Source organism: Trematomus bernacchii, unplaced genomic scaffold (assembly GCF_902827165.1).
Source record: "Trematomus bernacchii unplaced genomic scaffold, fTreBer1.1, whole genome shotgun sequence".
In the NCBI taxonomy this organism is placed as follows: Eukaryota; Metazoa; Chordata; class Actinopteri; order Perciformes; family Nototheniidae; genus Trematomus; species Trematomus bernacchii.
The window spans coordinates 2,759,274-2,783,889 of NW_022987477.1; the positions used below are offsets into that span (position 1 = coordinate 2,759,274).

At 44.4% G+C, this 24,616-nt stretch overlaps 3 protein-coding genes across 6 annotated transcripts in view; 1 reads left to right on the top strand and 2 right to left on the bottom strand.

The window, feature by feature from the left end:
• Positions 1-767: 767 nt before the first annotated feature.
• Positions 768-6,632, bottom strand: spice1 (spindle and centriole associated protein 1). Its single transcript, XM_034148140.1, has 17 exons — positions 6,523-6,632; positions 5,974-6,072; positions 5,834-5,881; positions 5,580-5,720; positions 5,392-5,494; positions 5,080-5,198; positions 4,829-4,917; positions 4,565-4,707; positions 4,358-4,480; positions 3,892-4,166; positions 2,899-3,027; positions 2,565-2,814; positions 2,053-2,471; positions 1,314-1,497; positions 1,176-1,233; positions 1,029-1,092; positions 768-907 (listed from the first exon to the last, which is right to left on the bottom strand). Exons 2-17 carry the CDS (start codon positions 6,070-6,072, stop codon positions 851-853), a joined length of 2,301 nt encoding a protein of 766 aa, XP_034004031.1. The 5' UTR covers positions 6,523-6,632; the 3' UTR covers positions 768-850.
• Positions 6,633-8,066: 1,434 nt separating this feature from the next.
• Positions 8,067-17,080, top strand: LOC117494492 (protein shisa-2). Its single transcript, XM_034145430.1, has 2 exons — positions 8,067-8,974; positions 15,344-17,080. The coding sequence occupies exons 1-2, from the start codon at positions 8,674-8,676 to the stop codon at positions 15,904-15,906; spliced, it is 864 nt and encodes a 287-aa protein (XP_034001321.1). The 5' UTR covers positions 8,067-8,673; the 3' UTR covers positions 15,907-17,080.
• Positions 17,081-18,272: 1,192 nt separating this feature from the next.
• The window catches only part of atp8a2 (ATPase phospholipid transporting 8A2), a 56,777-nt gene continuing 50,433 nt past the window's right edge, over positions 18,273-24,616 (bottom strand). For all 4 annotated transcript variants that reach the window (XM_034148881.1, XM_034148873.1, XM_034148886.1 and 1 more), the window contains 4 exons: positions 24,106-24,194; positions 23,806-23,910; positions 20,724-20,815; positions 18,273-19,578 (listed from right to left, as the gene is read on the bottom strand). In XM_034148881.1, the coding sequence (XP_034004772.1) occupies positions 19,484-19,578; positions 20,724-20,815; positions 23,806-23,910; positions 24,106-24,194 (381 nt within the window). In that variant the 3' untranslated portion in view covers positions 18,273-19,483. The remainder of the gene's footprint in view (positions 19,579-20,723; positions 20,816-23,805; positions 23,911-24,105; positions 24,195-24,616) is intronic.

Consider the following 24,616-nt stretch of genomic DNA (forward strand, 5'->3'; position numbering starts at 1 on the left):
ATAAGGAGGGGCTGCCCTAGCATATTGTTGATGTGGCCAGTTTGTGACCGGGCAACTCTCGGTCAGAGATAGTTATTGTTGTGGGACACCTGGAACACATCCTTATCGGGGTGTAGATGACCCCGAGCCATAAGCGACAACAAATGTGATTCAGTGTCCTCAGCTGTTTAGTCTATCTATTGAAGAATGTTGATTATTACACTCTGAACTAGTTAAACCCTCGAGCTACAGGAGGGTTCCTCAGAATTGATTGTGGCATCTCAACCGTGTGGTCAAACCGTGGCCCGTGACATGTCTTGTGAATTCTCCGGCCGAAGCTCCAAATGAACCGTCAGTGTTTGCCATCAAAGCTCCAGCTCTCCTCGTGTCTCTCTCTGAGTCCTGACTCCTATTGCTTCAGAAGTTTCCCCCACAGTATTGAATTCCATTGATGGGATGCGTGGAATGAAAAGACAGCCTGGCTAAAAGCACTTTTCCTAAATGGGATGGTGCTGTCTCCCCTAGCCGCACCTCTAGTAGCCCCCTGGTTGAGGTGAAGCCAGCCAGAGGAGGAGAAGCCAACCCACGAGTGATCTTAAAAACTAAGCAGACATTTTTGTAAACTAGGAGATTTTCCAGCTGAACAGATTATACTTTTTAACAATGTGGCAATGATGATACCGGAATGGCTTTTTGTCTAGTGTTTTTGAGTGCTTGTTTATACAGTGATTCCAGTGGTTTTAGATTTCTGGATCAGTTATAGAAACAACGAGGATAAAAACACAAAGGTAATTAAAAAACATATTTAATGCATAGATAACATCATAAAAAACAGGTTTAAAATCAGCTTCAATAAATACTCTTCTTCTCGTCATGTCACATGAGCGGACAACGAAAACCAGCCTTCCCTCTCTCTGCGTTTCTCCATCTGTTGTGGAGAAGAAAATAAGTTATAGACACAAGTGGAACAGTTTGGTGTAAAATATGTGTGTGTGTGTGTGTGTGTGTGTGTGTGTGTGTGTGTGTGTGTGTGTGTGCGTGTACTGTACCTGTGTTTTACTCTCTTTTGTTTCAACGCCAAGACTATGAGAAGACAATTCAGAACCAGCAGATCTGCAGCAAAGTAATATAACAATAATAAATGAATCCCCGCAAACTGTTAACGCATATCACTTTCATTTAAAACCCTGACTTACCGTCTCTCTACACCTCCTCTCTGTAGCAGCATGGAGCCCTCTGGACTCCCCCCTCCATCTGAAAATGACATGATACAGTTACTTTGCACACCGACAGGGCGTCACACAGATGGACGGGAACATGTTGAGTTACTCTACCGGCTGACTGTGGGCTGAAGGCTGAAGGCGGGACGGGGGAGTCGGAGGGAGAGACTCTGGCTGAGACGCTCTGCTTCTGTTTGTCGATGAGCTCCAGCAGGCGGCCCCTCGCTGCTGCGCTCTGTCTGTTCAGCTCCAGGAGGCGCTGCTCCACTCTGCTCACAGGCAGGGGGGGTGATGCTGCCTGAGCAGGACAAAAACAAATCATTAGAGAAAGGATCAAAGATCAAAGTTAACTGATCTTTTAAGACCTTTTTTAAGACCCTTGCCATACATTTTAAGACCTCATCGCCACTTTGAGTTTCAACCGGTTACATTGGCGACACACTTTACCTCACATTGACTATATACAGTATTGATGGTCCTTCCTCCTTCTCTTCCAACCATTTGGACGCAGACTTGCATTTCACCATAACGTTGTTGTTTAACAACCGGCGTAAACGGACCGTCGCGCGCTATCAAGCAGTGAGCGTGCGATGTCCTGTTCAGATGACGTCAAATCCAACGGGATGCCATAAATAAACTACACAGAATCACACTACACACCTACGCAATGATTACATTCAGGCACACTGTAGAATACAACCTCTTTGGACAATTTATATACTTATTGAAAACAAGCTACAAAATGTAATACCTTGAAAAAGCCGTTTAATACTTTTTAATAACCTTAATTTTTGCTAAATTGATTTATCAACTTTGAATAAGACAAGATAAATATTAGCCTTTAGAGACTCACCTGATTGGTCAGTTGCTCTCCATCAGCTGCCTGGACAGTTTGGCTCCTCCTCCCTGTGCTGCTGGACCCTGACGTCCTCCTCTCTCCAACACTTTGAGCTGTGACCCTCCCCGTGCTGCTGGAGCCCCGCCTCCTCGGCTCGATGCTGCCGTTAGGAGACTCTCTGGACCCTGACCCCGACCCTTTAGCCTGGCTGAGCTGGGCCTTGATCCGGTCGTTCTGCCTGCTGAGCTGAGTGATCTCTGCCAGCATGGCTTCAGGTGAGAGCTCTGAGGTCAGCGATAGTGAGGAAGAAGAAGATAGGCTGGCGAGAGGAAGGCTGGTGAGGCTGGAGGAGGAGCTGTGGGAGGGGGCGTCCTCTCGGGCACGTAGGATATCTACAGGAGGAAGATCCCGGTGCATAGGAATGGGAAGGGGCGCTGAAAAGAGGGAGGAGGGGATCAAAGCTTCTCAAAACTGTGGAAGAACATGAGTGCATACAACTTAAATCAGAAAAAGAAACCAGCTGTTACCAGGAATGTGTCGCCACTCGCCTCTCTGTCGAGAGGGGGAGAGCAGGGCAGCTGGATAAACCGAGGTTGATGGTTGTTGAGGATCTCGTTCAGCGACTAGTGCAGACTGACAAGCTGTCAAAGACGGACCTATAACATGAGAGTCCTGCGGGGGGGCAATGGGAGCCTCCAGGAGTCCCAGTCCCCCCATCAGCAACACCACTGTGTCCAGCTTCTGCTCCAGTTCCTCTGTGCGCTGCTGCAGCCCGGCCTGAGACCAACGCAAAGGAAGTTTTGAGCACAGTTTGAAATCTGGACACTAAAGTAATCTCAGACCACGTGGCGAGTGTCTCACCTGCAGGGCGGCCTCCTCTCTCAGAGCCATCGTCTCCGCAGTGAGAGCATCGATCAGCCCCCGCTGCTCTCTCAGCTCCTCCTCCAGTCTCCTCCTCTCCAGAGCATCTTCCTCAGCTTCCTCTTCCCTCTGAGGATAATGGAATTAGGGATGAGCGGACACAGTGTCAAACAGGAAGGAAAAAGATCGCTTAAATCCGCCCCAAAGGGTTCTGTTCATTCAAATAGCACTGAGATGACAGTAGCAGTGATTTCGCAGGTGTTTTTGCTAAAAAAGAAGCACTCAATACGGTGCACTGATGAATTAACGATGGAACAAATTAAGTGGAATGAATTGCAGGCTGCCTGGGAGGTAGGGAAGATTTTCAAGAGTACAATAGTTTCACAAAATGTAAAATGTACCAAATGGGTTTGTAATGAAGGGGTTAAAACACTGGTTTGTCCTTTAATAACAGCTTTAGTCTCAAAGCACATTATAGTACAGTGTTTTAACAGAATATTAAAAAAACTTTGGACCCTCAATTAGATCGACAAAAACTAATATAATAACCTTTAAAGGCAGGGTAGGTAAGTTTGAGAAACCGGCTCGAGATCGCTAGAATTTGAAAATACACAACCGGAGAAAATCTGCCACTTCCTTACAGAGCCCCTCCTCCAACACACACGAACGCGCACGAGATAAGTTTGTGCACAGATGGAAGGCTGACAGGCAGGTAGGCCATCCAGTTATTTTAGCCGGGCCGGCTCAGATGATTGGTCGTGCTTTTTACAGTACTACAGCTTCCACAGATATTTTTTTATGGATTTATTGTCAAAGAACTTCAGATATTCATTGCTATCGGGATGTTAAGAGCATTCCATGGAATATAACAAAAAGTGTATCTCGAGCCGGTTTCTCAAACTTACCTACCCCACCTTTAATAGACATTGATAGATGAGCAAAGTCAATAACATTCTGCATTCTGGGTGTATGTGAGTGAATGGATTACTGCACCTGTTTGAGGAGGTGCACCAAACGTCCCAGAGTAGTGACCAAGGCGACGGAGAACCCAGTGAGGCCTTGTGCTCTGTGGGGTTTCTGACTCTGTGCTGCAGGGGGTGCAGTGTCAGGACTCAGAGTGTCCAGGTCCGCCTCCACCTGACCCAGCATGGCCTGCAGCAGACCCAGGCTGGACTGGTCCCCACTGAGGGAGGCCACAGAGGAACCATCCAGCTGTGAACTCTGAGGGACACACTTCCTGTTCCTGCTGGGGCGACTGTTGGTCATGCCTGGAAGAAACATACAGAAAAAAACACTCATTTATATCAGTTTATATGCTGGAACATTTACGGCACCTTTTTACAACGTGCACCTGGTCCTCTCTAACGGTCATATACAATGTGTTTGGGGTCGTTTCCAAATGAGCTTTTCTGCTGTTTAGGTATGAAAGAAACATTTGAATATAGCTTCCTGTTATTACCTGACTGGTTTAGATGCTCAGGGTTCAGGACTTGAGACACCAGCACTGACGGTTCCTCCCTGGCTTCCTCCGATTGGCTCCGTCTGGACCGGAAACGCTGAACAGCCACCGTGGCGTTGAGAGCTGAAACGAGGCGGGATACGATTCTATGTGGACTATTTTTTTTTACATACATTTTTAACAATTGTCCTTGTCTTTTCATCCTACCTGCATGTCCTGGAGCTCTGTCTGAAGTGCAGGGGGTCACAGGAGCATTATCCTGGTCTGCCTGCTCCGAGTTGGGACGATGGGCTTTTTGTCGCTGTTTCCCTTTACCCCGAGACTCCGCCTTCATTTTACGTACATTGGACCTATAAAAGGAAATAATGACAAGCAATGAAGTGGTGTCAACAAGATCTAACATATTATATTTCCCCCCTACACAAATCAGTTTCATATCTCAGATAAGTAATGTTTTGCAGGTATAAGCACCTTCTGATCACATGATACTCTGATCTGGCAGTGGGACCTGTTTCTTCATCGCTGTAGTCTTCCTCTGAAGCTTCAAATTCATTAAGAGCCTGGAAAAAAACATTATACACATGCAAACACATTCATATGGACCGAAATCTTTACCCAGGAAGGCAAAACTAGTTGCATTACATTTATTTTTAAAAGAAAATGAAACATGAATAGATAATAGCTGATGAAAAACACACACATATGACGTTATCTTGCCACACCTGTTGGTCCATCATAGACTGGCTGAGCAGGGACAGCTGGGTCGGAGGATCTGGTCTTTGAAGTACAGGAAGTCCTGAGTCAGATCCGCAGTTTGGAGCCATCGTCACACTGGGATGACCTGAGGAAGTACACAAACCTCAAGTAAAATCTCAGGAGGAAATACTGAAGAGAATGTACATGGAATGATCTGAGAAACCAAATATCTTGAATTGGTTGTGTCTAAAAACAGTGAACATGTGAACCAGATTCTGCGAGTTTCAGACACTTAATACGTATCTTTAAGCTACAACAGTGAATGGGAAGCTTTGTACCAGTCTGCCTGCGTGGAGCATCTCCAAACAAGTCTTTGACCACAGCCATGGCTCTGTCGGAGCGAGCCAGAACATCCTGGAGCAGCAGCTGGTCTGAGAACACCTGCAGCAGTCAAACACACCACACACACATTTAAGTAAGGGACAAAAGACACTAACAGTAACAGGTAAATCTTCGTCACACACACCTCCCTGATGATGTTGAGGCTGGCGTTGTCGAGCGGTGCCGGGCTCCCCACGTGTCTGAGACGCCGCTGTAGGGCTTTCTCTCTCAGATCCCACTGAGCCGCGACCTTGTTGTGGGACTTGTGGATCTCATGGCGATGGCTCTGAAGCAGAAGAGATCACACAGACGAGCAAATTAGGTTGGAAATATGTGCAAATATGTACGATAATAATATGTTATAGACACACTAACTAGGCACACATTTGAACACCTTACCAGCTCTGCAGGAGATAGCTTGTGCACAGACAGGTCATTGACAGTGCTCTGCAAGAGAGAGAGAGAGAGAGAGGGCTGTCAATACTTCATCACATTCAATACATGCATTGTGTAATTTTCCAGCAGATGTCTGTACTCACCACCCAGTCTCTTTTCGGAGGTGCTGCCTTCTTGGGGGGGCGAACAGGCCTTTTTCCTTTGCTGTGTTGTTGTGGACGCCCAGCTCTCATAAACGACATCTGCTCACACACAATATGAAGATTAGCAGAGGTGTAAAGTAACTAAGTGCATTTACCCAAGTACTGTTTTGAGGGACTTGTATCTTACTGCTTTATCTGACAAATAAGTACTTTAACTTTTGTAACTTGAAGTACATTTTGATGCTAATATTTGTCTACTTTTACTTGAGTTACATTTTGATTGCAGGACTTTTAGTATTCCTACACTCTGGTACTTCTACCTTTACCTAAGTAAAATATCTGAGTACTTCTTCCACCTCTGAAGATTAGTCCTTCACATAGTAGACGTGTACACACTTAGCTTAATGCACAGCACATGTGACTAGCTGCAGATCTGTGTGCATGAGTAACAGTTAGCTATCTGTTTACACAGGTTCTCCACACGAAGCTTTCCTCACCTTTAGCTGATCATTTCATACAAAGCTAGACAAACATTGAAACAACACTTACGTTTCACGATACGAAGCCACTGTTAGTCGTATTTATGGAGCTTTAGGTTGTGTATAACTTTACAACAACACTAAACTCTGACCAGCATCAAACTATCTTCGGTTGGTTTTGTGACAGTTTTTCAACAGTGCGCGCCACTTCCTGTTGCTACGGACACCGCTTCAGGGCAGAGCATTGTGGGTAATGTAGTTTGGTTGAGCCAGTAGGATAAGCGGTTGAACAGGAATCCTCAGAGTAATTAAGTAAGTATAGAAAATAAAAGTATACATCATGCAGCAAAACAGACACAGTAAGTGTAGCATTAATAAGTGTTATATTATGTAGTTATTATTACTAATACACAACGTTTAGTCAGCATTTTAATGTTGTAGCTAGCTGTTTGAGTGGTGCTAACTGCTTTAAATGTTGCTAAGAAGAATGTAATACCACAATTAAAGTAGATTTATTTTCCTGCAATTAGACTTATTATTAGCAAAATATATCAGAAGTGAAACCCTATAAAGTAGAATGAGCCTGTCTGTTTGTTATTGTTATCCTATACCTTTTATTAATGTATTTTTTAACACAGATGCATTGCCATTTACTTTTTTTAAGTTGTTGATAAGAGATATTAGATTAGTTAGTTATCAAAGAAGAAGAAAAAAAAATGCAAATACTCAAGTAAAGTAAAATTATCTGACATTAATACTCAAGTTTCCTCAAAAATAACTAAATATATACATTAACCCACTCGGTACTAATATTGTTTAAATATATAGTCATGATTATATTGGAACACCTAGCATTTATATACTTATTGTGTAATATGTTGGTATCAAGTTTATCTGATGTTAGGAGATGTTTGCAAAGGGGTGAGTAACTGGAAACTCCACTAGATGGCGCTGTCACCAAGTAAATCCCTGTTAGTGAGGACAGAGGAGGGAAACCTTCGGGAGCAAAGTTTAACTCTCAGCTGTTTTTCACCATGAGAAAACTCACCAACAAAACTCAAACCAAAGTAAGCCTGGTGAGCTTTAAAGGAACTTTGAGGCATGTGTTTCAAGAAAATCTCGGATGAAGTAATGAGAGAAGCAGCACCAAGTGAGCATTAACAAGCAACCGGAAATGAAGTAAGTAAAATAAAAGCACAACATAGCAATACAAAAAGTGGTTAATTGCAAAGTTTAACATGAAGAAGAAGGGCATGCATGGACAGGGACAAATACATGTGATTAGCAGCTAATTGATTCATAATTGATAGCTATTGTAGCCAGAATAAAACATTCAGAAGCAGATCTGAAAGTATAAAAAAAAGATCCAACAATTCTTAGCTTGATAGAAATGATTGTGCTAAAACAAGTTGAATACATCAGTATTTTAAATCATCTAACGTCACTCAAGTAGCCTATAAAGTTGCAACAAGCACATTTATTAGGCTTTTATTTTATATGTTTCTACCGGAAGTAGTATTTTACTCATGCATCTTAGCACTGGTAGTTCCTAGGATGAGTAACTTGATTAAAGAGGTTGCGTCTGGCTTCCTCCACACCCCTCTCACTCTGACGCACAGTTGGATAGTCTCTGCGCGCTTTAGTTCAACTGGGCTACACTGACCCGGACCAGACTGGCTCTCTTCTGACGCTCAACAATGCGGACTGAGCCACAAAAGTTTGGAAATCTTGTCGTTACGCAAGGGGTTTGGCGGTGAGGGGTCTCAGGGGTGACAGCGGCATGGATCAGGCTACAAGTGTTGGATTCTCTGCATCCCTGTGGAAAGCCATTTGAAAAGTTTGGAGACATGAGCAGCCTCTCTGCGGTGCCAGAGATAATTTAGCCTCTCCAAACTGGATCCTAGCAAGACAACTGGAGTATTACTTAAGCTAAGAGCATCATTAATGTAATTTCCCATCGTGTTTTTGTTTTCTGCAACTCTTGGATAATCACCCACACTGCAGACCCACTTTTGGAGACGTTGGATCTAAATTTACGCACATTTTACGCACGGGATTCCTCTAACAAATGACAGCTTCTAAGTGGTTTATTCCTCCCTCACTTCATCCCCACTTCTCCCTGTATTGCACCGACCCCCCATATCTCTCCCCTCACCGGGTTACACGCGGGGAGTGAAAGCCTCTCTGTCTCTTTCTGTGCGCAACAGCGTGCGTCCTGAGGATGAGGAGGGGAAGTTTCCCGATGTCTGTCACGATTGTGACCCTACTCCTGGTTATTATCGACGTGAAAGCCAGCGGGGAGTATTGCCACGGCTGGCACGACTCGGAGGGCGCGTGGAAGGAAGGGTTCCAGTGTCCGGAGAAGATCGATGCACAGGATGCCATCATCTGCTGCGGGAAATGTGAGCTTCGCTACTGCTGCTCCAGCACCGAGGCGCGGCTGGATCAGGGAAGCTGTGACAACGACCGGCAGGCTGTGGAGCCCGGGCCCGGGTCTAAGGAGGACAAGGACAACGGTGCAGGTATTTATCCATAACTTCTACTGTTTCAGCAACTCCTACCATGATCCGAGGTGGGAGAAGTACTCTGATCTTGTACTTAAGAAAAAGTAGAAGTACCCAAGTGTATGAATACTCTGTTACAAGTAAAAGGCCTGCATTAAAAATGTTACTCAAGTAAAAGTCGACAAGTAATGGCATTAAAATATACTTAAAGTACCAAAAGTGAAAGTAGTCATTGTGCAGAGTGGTCCATTTCAGAATAATATGTATGATATGTTTTATAATTATTGATCATTAAAGTGTTATCAGAGCTGGTAAAGGTGCAGCTAGTTTTAATGACTTTGTATACTGCAGGGTAGTTTGTGTTTAAAAAAAAACACAATCCAAAAGACACTACAAAAGAGAGATTAACATAAAAGAATGTTGCTTGAAATATGTAATTTGGAGGATTAGGAGTGGGTATTGGCACTTTAAAAGCCCACTAATCCTTATATACATAACCCTTACAGACTGTCTTCACTGTGATTTATGTCAGTAGCACTGAGACTGATTGAGCTGTTGCTTCAGCCCAGGGGCGAGTGTAGTGTTAATCTTATGGAATCAAGTTGGTGCCACTAAGATCAAGCAACACTTCTTCAGTATCACGCAAAAATAAGAGTTTGAGAGAAAATAAATCTCAAGAAAATGTCATCTCATAAGTAAAACGTATAACTTGTAAACAAATCACTAATTAATCTCAGCCAAACCTTTGTTTTATTTCAAAAGAATGAAGTTGGAAGTGAGTCAGATGATAGTAAATGACTGCAATGACTGATATTGTACATTTCAGACGTATTGGGTTTCCCTTCATGAAGCCAACTGTCCCTCAGTGTCTCCCCCGTTAAAAGGCTCATCTGCTGCCGCCCTGACAGCTGCACAGGAGACAGCAGCAGACTGCTCCAAAAAAAAACAGTTAAACTGCACTCACAAATGGCAAACTGCGCCGGGCTGCACTTATAAATAGCTGTGTTTGTTCTGGCCTGAAACAGTGCAAGAGGGGCCGGGCTCAGACCCCTCCGTCCCCACGGGGATCAAGTTTGGACTTGACCGGATCTTGGACAGTGGTTCATCAGAGGCGCTGACAGCTCCGCTCATAAAAAACACAAATCACGTTCGTTATGTATCATTTCCTTCCAGGATTGAGGAGTCCCTCTGCTCCTGAACCCCCCCCCCCCTCCTCACTCACACACACACACACACACACACACACACACACACACACACACACACACACACACACACACACACACACACACACTCTGCAGACTCTCTGGGGTCTCTGGGCTTTTCAGGACTTCACACCTGCTTCAGACAAGACACAGTAGTGGAAGAAGTATTCACATGCTTAACTTGAGTAAAAGTACCAATACATTATTGTCAAAATACTTAATTACAAGTAAAAATCTGAGTTTTTGTAAAATATTTAAATAATTTGACTCTTTTTGTGACTAAAATATTTAATCTAGTAGTTCAATTTTTAGAGATCCATTTTGTTAAAAGTGGCTAAAGCTGTTGAACAAATGAAGCGGAGTACAATTACATGATGTCCCTTTTTAAATGTAGTGGAGAAGAAGTAAAAAGTAGCATAGAAAGGAAATACTTATATAAAGTAGTACCTCAAAATTGTACTTGAGTAAATGTACTTAGTTACTTCCCACCTCTGAAATGTAACACATACTTTCAACGTATTCAGTGTATTAGGTACAAATGCTTCCTCCCCATTCCTCCTGCGTACATTCCCACAAGTTAATCTCCCATGAAGCCTCTGGAAGCTGCATCGTATCTTGAATAAAAGATCAACAAAAATATTTTTAAAAAGAGCAAACATCAGAGCGACAGAGACCCAGGCCTGCTTCGTGTTTCCCTGGAGGATATCAGGACCTCCAGCTATAATCTGTCATTTGCTGTGACAATCAGGCCTTATCACGGCAGGAAGAGGTATATACATTTCCTCCAGTGGCCTGCAGCCAAAATAACTTAACGACAAGCAGCTTTTTTCCTCACAAAAAACAAAATTTCATAGGCTATTAATCATCCGGGAAAGATACACAGTGAAACGTCTGCGGATAACAGACAGGAAATTATTAATGTGCTCAACATGAAGGAACATATGGTGTTTAGGAACAGGAGAACGCCCGTGGGATATCCGAGGGAGAGTCCGGCCACAAAGACTGTGCCCAAAACAAGAGCTTAAGAGGGGGTTACCGAGCCATGGCTGCCACAGCTCAACTGCAGCGACAGGTGTGGAGGAGTGACAGGGAACAATAGCCGGGTTTAACTACTGTGGGCACAGAATGAGAACATCACACATTAGCGAGAGCCGAGGAAATACAAGCCTTTTTTTAAAAGTTGGAACAGTTGTCTTGGTTCACTCAGTGCACTCTGAGCGGTGTGAAGTACTTTTACTGAGCGTACTGTTTTAAACATGGCACTACTCTATACTTCATTACAAATTCAAGTTTACTATGCTACAATTCTTTGCAAGCTAGTTAGTATTTACATAAAAGCACGATAGGCTAAAAGCTTATAAAGAGAAATACATTGTTACATATCAAAGAGGGCCTATTATGCTTTTGGGGGGTTTCCCAACAGTGTGTTGTAGAGGTTTTAGTGCATGTAAATGGTCTGCAAAGGCTAAAATCCCTGTGTTCCCTCCAGAGGGAGTTTCTCTCCCCAGCATACTTAAACTCACAACAGGGTAAAAGTACACACATTCGTTTTCAAATTACGTTTTGAACCTTGTTAGCGGCACGGCTCTCTGGACCAGATTTCTCTCAAAATTATTTTTTTAATTTTAAAATATTCATGTCCACCTCATCATAAAATGAGATGCAATAACTCTTAATTAAATCATTTAAATATGTGCATTGCTTTGATTTCAATCCACATATCTGCAATTCACACTTCTTTCCCGCCTTGTTCCCAGATTCATCTTGTGACCCTTATGATCCGTCTAATGATTCATTTTATTCTTTAGGCTTTCAGTCATAGATGTTACTTGTAATAGGAGTTCTTTATTGGAGCACTCTGTTTGCTTAACTTTAAGCAGCCTTCTTCCTCCCCCTGCAACACTGATTTACCATACAGACTTTTGGAAAGGAGCTCTGCAGTTAAAAGTAGGGATGAAGTAAACGTTTTTGTGATTACTAATCCTCAGCAGCCATGCAGAAAAAGGGAGTGGAAGCAGAGAGGTGGAGGCCATATAAGTGCAGGGGAAGAAGGCAGACATTACTGCGCTTTTAAAGAGTCCTCTCCTGCTGATGTTCAGGTGTATATCAGTATTTAGTGTGTCTACTTTAAAGAGTCCTCTCCTGCTGATGTTCAGGTGTATATCAGTATGTAGTGTCTCTACTTTAAAGAGTCCTCTCCTGCTGATGTTCAGGTGTATATCAGTATGTAGTGTCTCTACTTTAAAGAGTCCTCTCCTGCTGATGTTCAGGTGTATATCAGTATGTAGTGTCTCTACTTTAAAGAGTCCTCTCCTGCTGATGTTCAGGTGTATATCAGTATGTAGTGTCTCTACTTTAAAGAGTCCTCTCCTGCTGATGTTCAGGTGTATATCAGTATGTAGTGTCTCTACTTTAAAGAGTCCTCTCCTGCTGATGTTCAGGTGTATATCAGTATGTAGTGTCTCTACTTTAAAAAGTCCTCTCCTGCTGATGTTCAGGTGTATATCAGTATGTAGTGTCTCTAGTTTAAAGAGTCCTCTCCTGATGATGTTCAGGTGTATATCAGTATGTAGTGTCTCTACTTTAAAGAGTCCTCTCCTGCTGATGTTCAGGTGTATATCAGTATGTAGTGTCTCTACTTTAAAGAGTCCTCTCCTGCTGATGTTCAGGTGTATATCAGTATGTAGTGTCTCTAGTTTAAAGAGTCCTCTCCTGATGATGTTCAGGTGTATATCAGTATGTAGTGTCTCTACTTTAAAGAGTCCTCTCCTGCTGATGTTCAGGTGTATATCAGTATGTAGTGTCTCTACTTTAAAGAGTCCTCTCCTGCTGATGTTCAGGTGTATATCAGTATGTAGTGTCTCTACTTTAAAGAGTCCTCTCCTGCTGATGTTCAGGTGTATATCAGTATGTAGTGTCTCTACTTTAAAGAGTCCTCTCCTGCTGATGTTCAGGTGTATATCAGTATGTAGTGTCTCTACTGGGACATGTCTCCATGCTTTAATGTTCAAAAAGCTCTTTATTTGTCTCATACTGCCTGTGCTGCAGCACTTCTTTTCACCCTCTGTCTGAAACCAGAGCCCAGTCTGCTCTGATTGGTTAGCTGGCCGGCTCTGTTGTGATTGGTCAACCCCTTAGAGATGTCCCGCCCCTTTAAAACCTGTCACGTACAATGTGTTGGAGCGCTACCCAATAGCAAAGTGATGTTACTCTGATCTGGAACTCTGAGATTGTAGCCTTTGCAGACCATTTACATGCACTAAAACCTACAACACACTACAGGGAAGGGAGAACCACCAAAAAGCTTTAATTTAAACATATGTAGCCATGACAGAGTTCCTGTTAAGACGTGTTTATTATAGCTGTGAGGCGCATTAACCTCTGAAGTGAGCAGGGCTCCTTGTTAAAAGGAAAAGGCTTGAGGTCCTGGTTTGTTTCATGTCCCAGAGTGCTGCTGGCCTGTGTCTTTTGTCACCTGGACTTACCGCCTGAGCCCTTGAATGTCCCCGAGCTCTTCACAGGTTTCCCGCAGTAATCCCCTTTAATACCCCGCTACTTTTGATGAGCATTTTGAAACGTTTCTCAAGGCCGCCTGGATGTATTTCACAGAGACAAAGGGAAACCGGAGCCAGTTGCCACCTCTCTTTCTTCGGCTTACAGTTACACCTCATAACACATAGGCACATTCAGAGCGGAAAATAACTACACCCTGTGGGAACAATAAAACAAAACTAATCAATTATACTGTAACATGGTCGTTATTGTGTTTGTAAGGTGTGTGCATGGGAATAAGGAAAGTGGCGTCACCCTGTTTCGGCCAGAAAACGCTTCACAGTGCAGCCAAGAGGTGGAAGGAGAAGGAAAACTGTGATTTCTTCGTAAGGAGAGTTATTGTTGATCATGTTTCAAGATGGAGCTTCTCCGGCTCACTTAGCCAATTTACAGACATTTAACGGGAACAGGAGATCTTAACACATAAATATGTCGAGATGTGTATCGTAATGCCTCAGCTATTTGACCCAGCGAAGCAGACTGATTGGTGAGGACTGTCTTACCAGTCTGATTTGCCATTTTAAACAAAAAGTCAGTGAGATGAAATTGGCTTAGCCCTTTGATTTAAAAGGTCTGAATGAGGTCCCATGCAGCTACATTAAATCAGCCTTAATACCTTTCTGTAAGCAGGAGCCAAGGACTGTAGTTCAACATGTCTTCAAAGGTTCGCTCAGAAATAGACTGAGAAAAAAAAAGGGGAGGGTCACAAATATTTGCTGGCAGCCGGGCTTAAGAATGTCATCCACGCAAAAAAACACACACACACACACACACACACACACACACACACACACACACACACACACACACACACACACACACACACACACACACACACACACACACACACACACACACACACACACACACACACACACACACACACACACACACACACACACACACACACACACACACACACACACACACACACACACACACACACACACAGGGTCGCGGCTGGGGACACAGCAGGGTGCTCAGGATTAAAACCGATCAAAACAAAGTTAATAACTGCTAACGAGAGCCCGGGACACCCTGGGGACTCGGTCCCTGTGCAAGACCGAGTCCAAACACTCCTCTCTGCTCACTCTTTTGTTTCACTGTCTCACCAAATCTGCTCTCACATGTAGGAGCTTTGCTTGTGCAGGGAAGCAAGACAAGTGTGTGGGGTGCTTTGAAGTTTAGATAGATTTAAAAATGACTTGGCCAATTTGGACAATTGTGGTGTGGTTTTTGACGTATCATTTCTGAAACGTTTAGGAAATTTTTTTTGTTTAAACTTTTAAATCGACCCAAAATGTATCCGCAAGATAAGAACTGCCATTTTTGATTCAGCATCCTCAATAACCACCAAGATCATCCAAATCGGCCAAGCAATTTTTTAGCCATTGTCTGCTAATGCTACTTAATGGAACTTTTGCTAATTGTGCTAATTGCCCAACATATGCAAAGAAACATCCAGCAGTTTCTCTGTGCTGGGAACCCTCCTATACATTTCTATCATGAAACTTTGGTGTGATCAACATTTCCCGGGGTCACAACAGGACCCTATGAGCTGACAAACAGACTATCGTGTGCTTTAAAATATGACTTCCATATTTTAACGTGTCCTCTCTTCTCCCTGCAGTGCCCATCTACGTGCCGTTCCTGATCGTGGGCTCCGTGTTCGTGGCGTTCATCCTGGTGGGCTCCGTGGTGGCCGTGTGCTGCTGCCGCTGCCTGCGCCCCAAGCAGGAGCTCTCATCAGGCGGAGCATCAGGGGGGGGGTCCGGCGGTGGGGGGCGCCTCCTGGAAACCATCCCTATGATGTCCAGCGCCGGGACCTCCAGGGGTTCCTCGTCCCGTCAGTCCAGCACAGCCACGTCCTCCAGCTCCTCCGCCCCCCCCACCGCCCCCCGACAGAACCCCCCTCAGATGATGAGGGCCCAGGCCTCCTGCTGCCTCCCCCCCGACGCCAGCGTCTTCGTCAACATGCCCCCTAACTTCTCCATGCTCAACTGCCAGCAGGCCACGCAGATCATGCCCCACCAGGGACAGTTTCTGCACCCGCAGTACATCGGGTACGCCCACCCGGCCGCCACCTTCATGGACCCCACTCAGGGGGGGTACAGACCCCTGCAGTCCCCCTGCCCCCCTCCCAACATGGGGTGTATTGTCAATGACCAGAAATACCCTGCAGTGACTGTGTGACGAGACTGCGGACCACTTTGTTGTGAAGTTGAACCTGTGAGGGGGGGCCGCGCCAGAGACTTTTACAGTGGAAAAGAAACTGAAGGACTGGTGAAGCTGTTGCTGGCTGCAGGCCCGCCTCTCCATTGTGTGTTTTGTGTGTCTGTTTAGTGTCATGTGATCTCCTGACTAAGATGATGGATGCATAAACAATTTTCTGTCTCGATGCAAAGACAAAACTGCATAAAGGAGTATTTACAGCCCAGGTGGGGGACCGTGCACGGCTCACTCAAATAAATCTGTGCGAGAGTGAGAGTGGGAATGAGTGATGAATGGATGATTTATAGCAGCAAAATGAATGAAAAGTGGATATACAGTAGAAGCAAAAAAAAGTTATGACCACATGCTGTTTTCATGCCATCTGCACTTGTGAACGGCTCATACGTGCAGTGTGTTTGTTTGTGTTGAACGTGTGCAGAGATGATTGTACTGTATGTGTGAGTTAGTGGGAAGTGTGGAGGGATGTGGTCGTGTGAGTAACTGTGAGTGAACTGTGTGTAATGGGAAATGCAGGTGGTGTAATGTGAAAGGCAGTCGCCGTCTCCCTGCAGACCCTTTAAACTGTAATGAAGTGAACACAGGACGCAGACTGTGACGCTCCACCCTGCCATACAACCCCCCCCCTAAATAAAACCCCAAAAACCTCACAAACCGGAGCGGAAACACCGAAAATTTAAATATCCAGCCAAGACTCGCAGTTAATGTACCTTAAAAGTGAGAGGCAGGTTAATTATACATTGAAAACGGCCCTCTTCACTACTCAGAGGTGTGTGTGTGCATGTGTATTTAACACTGCCACAGTTCAGTGCGTTAGCCAAGGGCAAGGGCAGCTCTGACTCATTATTTCCCACTTAAGAAACAGCTCAGAAATGGCACGTTTTGGGCTTTTTAATCCAAGAAAAATAAGTCTGTTTTCCTCTGTTGTGCAGCTAACAGGTAATTCAGTAACATGCAACTTGAGGAATGTGCTGCTCCACTGAGCTGCAGCCTGAGATGTCCCAAAGTACTGAAACTGTGTGTGTGTACCTCATCTGTACGGCCGAGCACAAAGTCTGTAACTCACTACCATGTATGAAAAGTGGTCCATTTTGATGTCATTTTTCATATGAATTCAAAAAAATAAACAACTTTTAAACAGAAACCAGTGTGTTGAGCGCTAATGTGTTTCACCTACAGGCGTAAGCATCAGGGAAGGCTTTGTTTGGAGTAAATGAGATTTACATACACACACTTGGTTAACAAAGAGACACATCTGTGAGGTTTTGCACAAATAACTGTCTCACACTCTTAATCCTCTTGAAACACAAACAACCTCATGGTTAAGCTATCAGAAACACTCATTACGCACATTCACACACAGCTCTACCACCCACAGTGGATACCTGTCCACCATCACATAAGGAGGAGGAGGAACAATAAAACACAACAATGGCCGCTTTAAAAAGCTACGACCCTGAGGAGGTGCAGCTCTGGGAGCCTCCTGCAGGATAATGTGGAAAGACGAGTCACAGGGGAGGAGTTGAAAAGCAGAAACGGCTCGATGGATTCTCCATACGGGAGCAGCTGTAACAGTTTGGGCTGGGCCTCGTCCAGGAAGGTGGGTGGGAAAGGGGGGGTATTAATCGTCTAATGCTCTGTCTGCGGTGACTCTCAGGAGCTTTGAGACGGAGCGTGGGACAGGCTTGAAATCAAACACATCTCATGTCAAATCAAGCCTTTTCTCCCTCTAACCTGCTAGTCTACTTGCCAGCATTGTAGCACAAAGTTTGATGTTATAAATGTATAGTAGGGGTCCCCAGCACATAGAAACTGCCTGATGCTAACTTGCATATTTTGGGCAATTTGCACAATTAGCAGATAAAGTTGCGCTAATTAGATTTAAATTGCATTATAGCCTATGCAGTTAAAAATGGCTTGGCCGATTTGGTCAATTTTTGTGTGGTTTTGGGGGTTATTGGGGATGCTGGGTCCATTTCTGACATTTTCAGGATACAGAAATTGAAGTTTTAACCAGAAAGTGGACATATCTGCACTCTCGGTGGGATTATGAGTAGTGTTGCAACGATTGGATATTGAGAGCACAAGATGAAAAGTATAACCTCAACTGTGGACAATTCTTTTGCCCAACATTTGCAAGTTAGCATCCGGTAGTTTCTATATGCTGGGGACCCGTACTATACATTTCTAACATAAAACTTTGGTGTACTCAACATTTCTGAGTTCACAATAGGAGTCTGAGCTGCAAACTTTATGAAGCCAGAGTCTGAATAAAAACACACACACACCTGATCACATGACAGTGTACAGTGAAGACACGGAGACATTGGTTCAGGCCATGGATTGATTAGATTTAATGATTAGGACTTGGATGGACAACCCCCTTCTCCCACCCTTCACTCTTTCTCACTTGCATTCCTGAATCAGTGTCCTCTCTCTCACACACACTCTCACACACTGGACGCTACATTCACACCCATCCCAGAGCCAGAGCAACACATGATCCAGTCTCTATCAGATCCCTTCTGTTTCTGTATTAGTTCAAGTAAAATATTCCCTCTATGAGTACAAAAACAGGCATGAATGAAAAGAGGAAAACACATTACACATTAATGTCCACTTTAATAATAATAATAATGATAAAAAAAGAAAAAAAAACGTCCAGTTGAAAGTGGAAATCCAACACAAGTGAAGGAGGAAGCTCAGCCTGTCAGCTGACATCAGGAATCACAGGAGCGGTCGGAAAACAACAACAGGAAACGAAGATTTTATTTAAAAACTGGCCAAGACGAGGGGGAGGCGATGCGTGGAGGCTGCAGAGCAGGGGGGGAGATAGATACGGAGATAATGGGGGAGAGATAATGGGGGAGATATAAGCAGCAGGGTGGTGGTCCGGTGTGGCGTTCAGCCTCAGTGGCATCTCTGTGGTGTTTGGCAGTGAGGCTCGCTGCTGCGATCAGTAGAAGGGGGTGGAGGGGGAGGGGGGGATGGGGTTCAGGGCTCTGGTCCTTCCCTCCCTCTCTTTTCAAGGAATTCATCAGTGTGTGTGTTTATTTTGACTTCCCCTCCCCTCCCCTCCTGTGATGACAGACAAGCTAAACCCACCTCCTGAGACGAGATGAAGCGAATACACACACATGCACACAAACACGGCAGCGCCAACGCGTGCACACACACATGCACAGGCGGATACACACACACACACACGTAGGGATATACACACAGTGGCATGGAGCAAACCCAGTCTGAAGGGTATACGGATATGAGGAGCAGTCTCTGAGTTTGACTCGTCATGTCTGTGCGTGGTTATGATTGCTCATGCCTGTGCAGCTTAGTGTTTTTTTTCCCGTATAGTCGGCCTTCTCTCGAGTCTACGGCCTCCACGCCTGACCGTGAGCCCCTCCCCCGGGCGAGGGTCCAGTTCCAGTAAGGCCACAGCAGGGGGTCAGTCACCCGCGGGAGGGTGTCACATGAGTCTGTCTCCGCTGTCACCTTGGTAACCGTTGCTAGCGGTGAGCTGAAGCCGTGGTCAGGGGTGGGGCTAGAGGCTGGGGCGTTCGCGCGTGGTGTCGTAGGAGCGGACCATCTCGGACTGGGACACCACGCCGTGCTCCTCTTGAGAGAAGGCGTATCCATCTGCAGAGGGACAAGAGGAGGGGGGGGGGGGGACGTTTAAATGACTTGTTGATGTATTAAAGAAAAGAACAACTGCTCTCTACTTCAGTTCTTCTGGTGTTTGTGTGCTTAAGAAATTACCATAAGGTCATGTGTAAAAGTACAAACATTTTGGGTCAGGGTTACTCAGATTCTGGAAAAAATATAAGATGCCCTGTGACCCCGGGGTTATGTACTCAGGCTTGATTCCAGATAGTATCATTGAAAATAAAGATTGTTACGCTTTTTAAAATCCTTATTACTTGCAGGTAAAAAGGCCATTTCAAGGAACTGGTTTTAAACGGACCCTCCTGGACTGGGTCAGTGGCTGTAAGTATATACTATGGAAATACTGACCGACTGCCTAAGAACTGAAGCAGAGATCTGTGAACATCGCTGGGAAAAATGTACTTTATAAAAGGGATAAGAAAAGCTGTGAATGTGGAGTAGTGTGGTTCCCCCGTTTAGCCTTTTCTTTGATCAGTTTCTGTGTATTTGTTTGTAAATGTTTGTCATTTGAAAAATAAAAAGGAACAAAACTGCCGCTACGATCCTGAACATCTGAAAAGTTCCCAATGTTTGATATGCGGCCAGAAGGAATTAGGAAATGTTTACATCGAGATCAAATCAGATGTCATACAGAGAGGGACTCTTTCAGAGAACCTGGCAACCTGTGGCATTTAAAAATAGAAGTATCACTATCACATGTCAACACCTTTTAACCTATGGGGTTAACTGTGGTGCATTTCAGATATCGTGTTAGTCCGATGTTTCTTCTTGTCTGGTTTGCTGTATTTCTATACCACTAACAAACAGATGTTAAAAGAAACTAAACCAAAGATGTGTGTATTGTTGGTTTGCATAACTTTGTGTATGTGTTTCTTTCCAAAAACTGGGAATTTCTTGTTTCTTGGAGACATAAGAGAGACACGCCTTTCTCTCTTCCTCTCTGCATAGTTTACCAGCTTCTCAAATGACACCCTGAATAAGTACAGAAGCAAACTAAACTGACTACACACTGTTTTCTTCTACATCCCTACTTTATTTCATGCACAAACGGGTCAATAGAGAAACGGAAACCCAACTGTTTTATGGTATTATTACAGTATGTTTGAGAGGACACTCACGTGACACAGTCTGCTGCACCGAGTTGGAGCGTCCCACGGTTGAAGGCGCTTTTCTAAAGACTCTTGTCAGCAGATGGGCTCGTTCGTTTAGACTGCAGAGAGAGGGGAGAAGGATCAGTAACATGGCATATCAATACTACATAATCAGCAATCAAAGAGAGACTATCATCACGATTGACACTAGTGCACCACACCATTACAAGCTACAGGGGAATGGTCATATCGATGTCTTGGTGAAACATTTTTGCTGCTTTTTAAAAAGACATTTAAATCAAACTAATGTCTTAATTTCCCACTGACAATCTCTCGCCCTCAAACTGTCCTTCAGCAAGACACTTAAGGACGTGAGCTAAAGTACATTTCTCCTTCTCAGATCATGAGCAAACCCAATATGAGGGGATTCAAATCCAGAACGTTGGGATTGGATACCGACTGCTCCTGACTATGCAATTTAACCCACGGAAAGTCATAAAGTGGCTGCAGGCTAACAGGACATCCACAGTAAACTATTCCCCTGCCTCCCCCCCCCCACCCCCCAACTCCTCTCCTCTCTCCTCTCTCCTCTCCTTCTCCTTCTCCCCCTTTCCGAGCAGAAGACTGGATCCTGTGTTCGGAGACCACACGCCGTCATGGCTCCTCTCCTCCTGTGACCAAAAATAACTAAGCCCTTTCCAGATATTGCACAGCATGCACACACACACACACACACACTAATTTAGTCAGATACCTATCCCCACTTTTATACCTATGATTACCGCTATTAAAGTTATTAAGCAGAGGCGTTGGATGTTAATGTGTGGACAGTAAGAGCAGTAGCCACGTACAAAAGTCCCATGAATTAAAACGTTTTCTACACTCGTCTGCCCTGGGAGCGTTACATTGACACCACACTGGCTCTTGAGATGGACTTCAGCCAGCCTTCCCAAGGTTAGGATTTGGAAATTCCTCATACTGTATGTGACTGTTGGGAACGATCTCTAAATAAAAAAAACAGCAGAGCGGCTCTGAAGTTTCCTATAGAAGTTTGAAATGTCTGCTAGATAGATGACAGTGCTGAGTGGATGATACAATAATAATAAATGGTGCAGGACGAAGAGATGAAAGGCTCATGCTTCAGTTCTTTAATGTTCCTTTCTGATATAAAAAAGCCCAGGGATGTGCTCCGTCTGAGCTCTCCCCTCGAGGCGCTCTACCTTTCCCATGCCTACCCCACCAACTACAAACACAGATGTGCTTTTTTCCCCCTTTCTGCTCCATTGCTTTGGAGAGGACCCATTTCTTTTTCCCCCCTGGGTTTTACAAGCAGGGTTAGTCGGGGACGGGGCCTTGTGTGGGGCAGCAGTTTGGTTATCTTGAAAACACACCTCGTGCTAAAACTGCTCTGAGAGAGAAGCTTTCTCTGTGACTCACTAACAGCTGCATCTTTATTATAATGAGTCATATTAGCAGAATATTAAAAATGAATCCTTTTTGGCAAACTGTGGTGGAGAAAGTACTAAAGTAGTATTCATATCACGGTGCAAAAAGACTTACGTAACTTTAAGTATTGTAATCAAAATTGTATTTTTTAGGAGACTTTCGTCTAACTCTAGTGACACAACACGACTACATCACACGGAGAGAAACACAAACACATCCAGAAACACACCAGGTCTGTACAGCAGCTCACATTGAGCCACCTGTGATCCACAGATGAAGGAATGGAGGAAAAATGGAAATAAGGAGAGAAATGAAATGTAAAAATGAAACCGAGGGTAAAGGGGAAGGAGTGATTTAATGAAAGATAAACAGAGGGAGGTGTGAACTCATTTAGTGGGGAAGCAGGTGAAGGTCACTCCAGAGTCGTTTGAGGTCACACAGTAAACCCAAAAACTACCTCTGTGATCATGTGACAGCTGGGGCTCTACGGGACCTCAGCCTTGGCTTGGGCCCTGTGGACGACGCCACCGGGGAGTTAGAAATACATTTATTTCCACAAACATACCTGCTATGGTGACTTTATTGGGTCCATCTATACAGTTTAATGCAACACGATACAGCAGCTCTGCCACATATTATCCTTAAAGAAGCTTAGTATGACCATTGTTGGTATTAAATGTGTTAAAGGGTCCCTATTCTGCTTTTTTTCAGGTGTATATCAGTATGCAGTGTCTCGACTTTAAAGAGTCCTCTCCAGCTGATGTTCAGGTGTATATCAGTATGTAGTGTCTCTACTTTAAAGAGTCCTCTCCTGCTGATGTTCAGGTGTATATCAGTATGTAGTGTCTCTACTTTAAAGAGTCCTCTCCTGCTGATGTTCAGGTGTATATCAGTATGTAGTGTCTCTACTTTAAAGAGTCCTCTCCTGCTGATGTTCAGGTGTATATCAGTATGTAGTGTCTCTACTTTAAAGAGTGCTCTCCTGCTGATGTTCAGGTGTATATCAGTATGTAGTGTCTCTACTTTAAAGAGTCCTCTCCTGCTGATGTTCAGGTGTATATCAGTATGTAGTGTCTCTACTTTAAAGAGTCCTCTCCTGCTGATGTTCAGGTGTATATCAGTATGTAGTGTCTCTACTTTAAAGAGTCCTCTCCTGCTGATGTTCAGGTGTATATCAGTATGTAGTGTCTCTACTTTAAAGAGTCCTCTCCTGCTGATGTTCAGGTGTATATCAGTATGTAGTGTCTCTACATGTCTCCATGCTTTAATGTTCAAAAAAGCTCTTTATTTTTCTCATACTGCCTGTACTGCAGCACCTCTTTTCACCCTCTGTCTGAAACCAGAGCCCAGTCTGCTCTGATTGGTTAGGTGGTCTGCTCTGTTATGATTGGTCAACCGCTTAGAGATGTCCCACCCCTTAGCCTAACACAGGGATTTGAGCTCTTGCAGTCAATCAAAACGTTATTAAATCTTTGTAAAGATAACATGTCTTACTGTGCCGCTGTATTGAGTTGCATCAAATGTTACAGTCGTACCCAACATAGTGGCCTCAGTGCTAATATAAAAACATAATGGCTAACACTTGGATTAAAACACCTTGAAATAAATCATAAAAAATATGATGTAGGTGTGATCCCATGATGCTCTTCAGCACTGTGCATACCTGCGCCCGCTGGCGTCCCTCAGCACGGCGGCCCCCGGGTCCACAGCCCGGGCCTCCAGCTCCTGCACCTCCTCCAGCAGAGACTTCCTCACCGTGCGCCGGGTGCTGAGAGCAGGAAGAAGCCCGTCAGACATCATGCAGGAAACTTTGAGTGTTACTTTGCCGACACGTGTGATTCATAACATAAAGTGCGCGCGAGTGTTGACACAGACTCAATGTGGGTTATGTAAACGCCTCGCTTCAGCTAAATAGCCTCAGTATGGATTTCCCACGTATGTATATTAAATGTGTTCTACTTACGCGATCCAGGCGAAGTCTTTGAGTAAACACGCAGCCGGCACCAGGATCAGACCCAGCCAGAAGTACCAGCACTGCATCACTTTGCCAGCCTGCAGGGACAACACACAGGCTCCTTTATTTCACTCGCATATTAATTCAGATCCAGTATTGAGTCATTTTTCAAACACATGTGGAAACGGCAAAGAGGAGACAAAGCACATTGAGAGCCTTTCAGAGCGTTGAGTACTTCAGACGTTAGCTTGGCATAGTTACAGCTTCTTCACACACCAAATGCTGGAATTAGGAGATAAAATAGTAAAAATGCTAATGTCTCTGCAGTCCATCCTTATTGACCTCTGACCCCCTCCTCAGTGTGTCTCCAGGGATTAATCATGCATATAACCACTGTCTCAATTTGTCCGTCTGCCATGACTCTCACTCCTACTCACTCCTTTCTCCTGTGGCTTCCCTGCAATCTCACTCTTCCACAACCTCCTTTCATTATTAGTGAGTGTATCTCCTGCTGCCTGTC

Excerpts from the sequence above, each read along its gene's own strand:
- spice1 (XM_034148140.1), bottom strand. The coding sequence starts at position 6,072 with ATGTCGTTTATGAGAGCTGGGCGTCCACAACAACACAGCAAAGGAAAA. Across the intron at positions 5,495-5,579 it reads GCCTCAACATCATCAGGGAG|GTGTTCTCAGACCAGCTGCT; the intron begins GTGTGTGTGACG and ends TGACTGCTGCAG. Across the intron at positions 2,472-2,564 it reads CGAGTGGCGACACATTCCTG|CGCCCCTTCCCATTCCTATG; the intron begins GTAACAGCTGGT and ends CCCTCTTTTCAG.
- LOC117494492 (XM_034145430.1), top strand. The coding sequence starts at position 8,674 with ATGAGGAGGGGAAGTTTCCCGATGTCTGTCACGATTGTGACCCTACTC. Across the intron at positions 8,975-15,343 it reads GGACAAGGACAACGGTGCAG|TGCCCATCTACGTGCCGTTC; the intron begins GTATTTATCCAT and ends TTCTCCCTGCAG.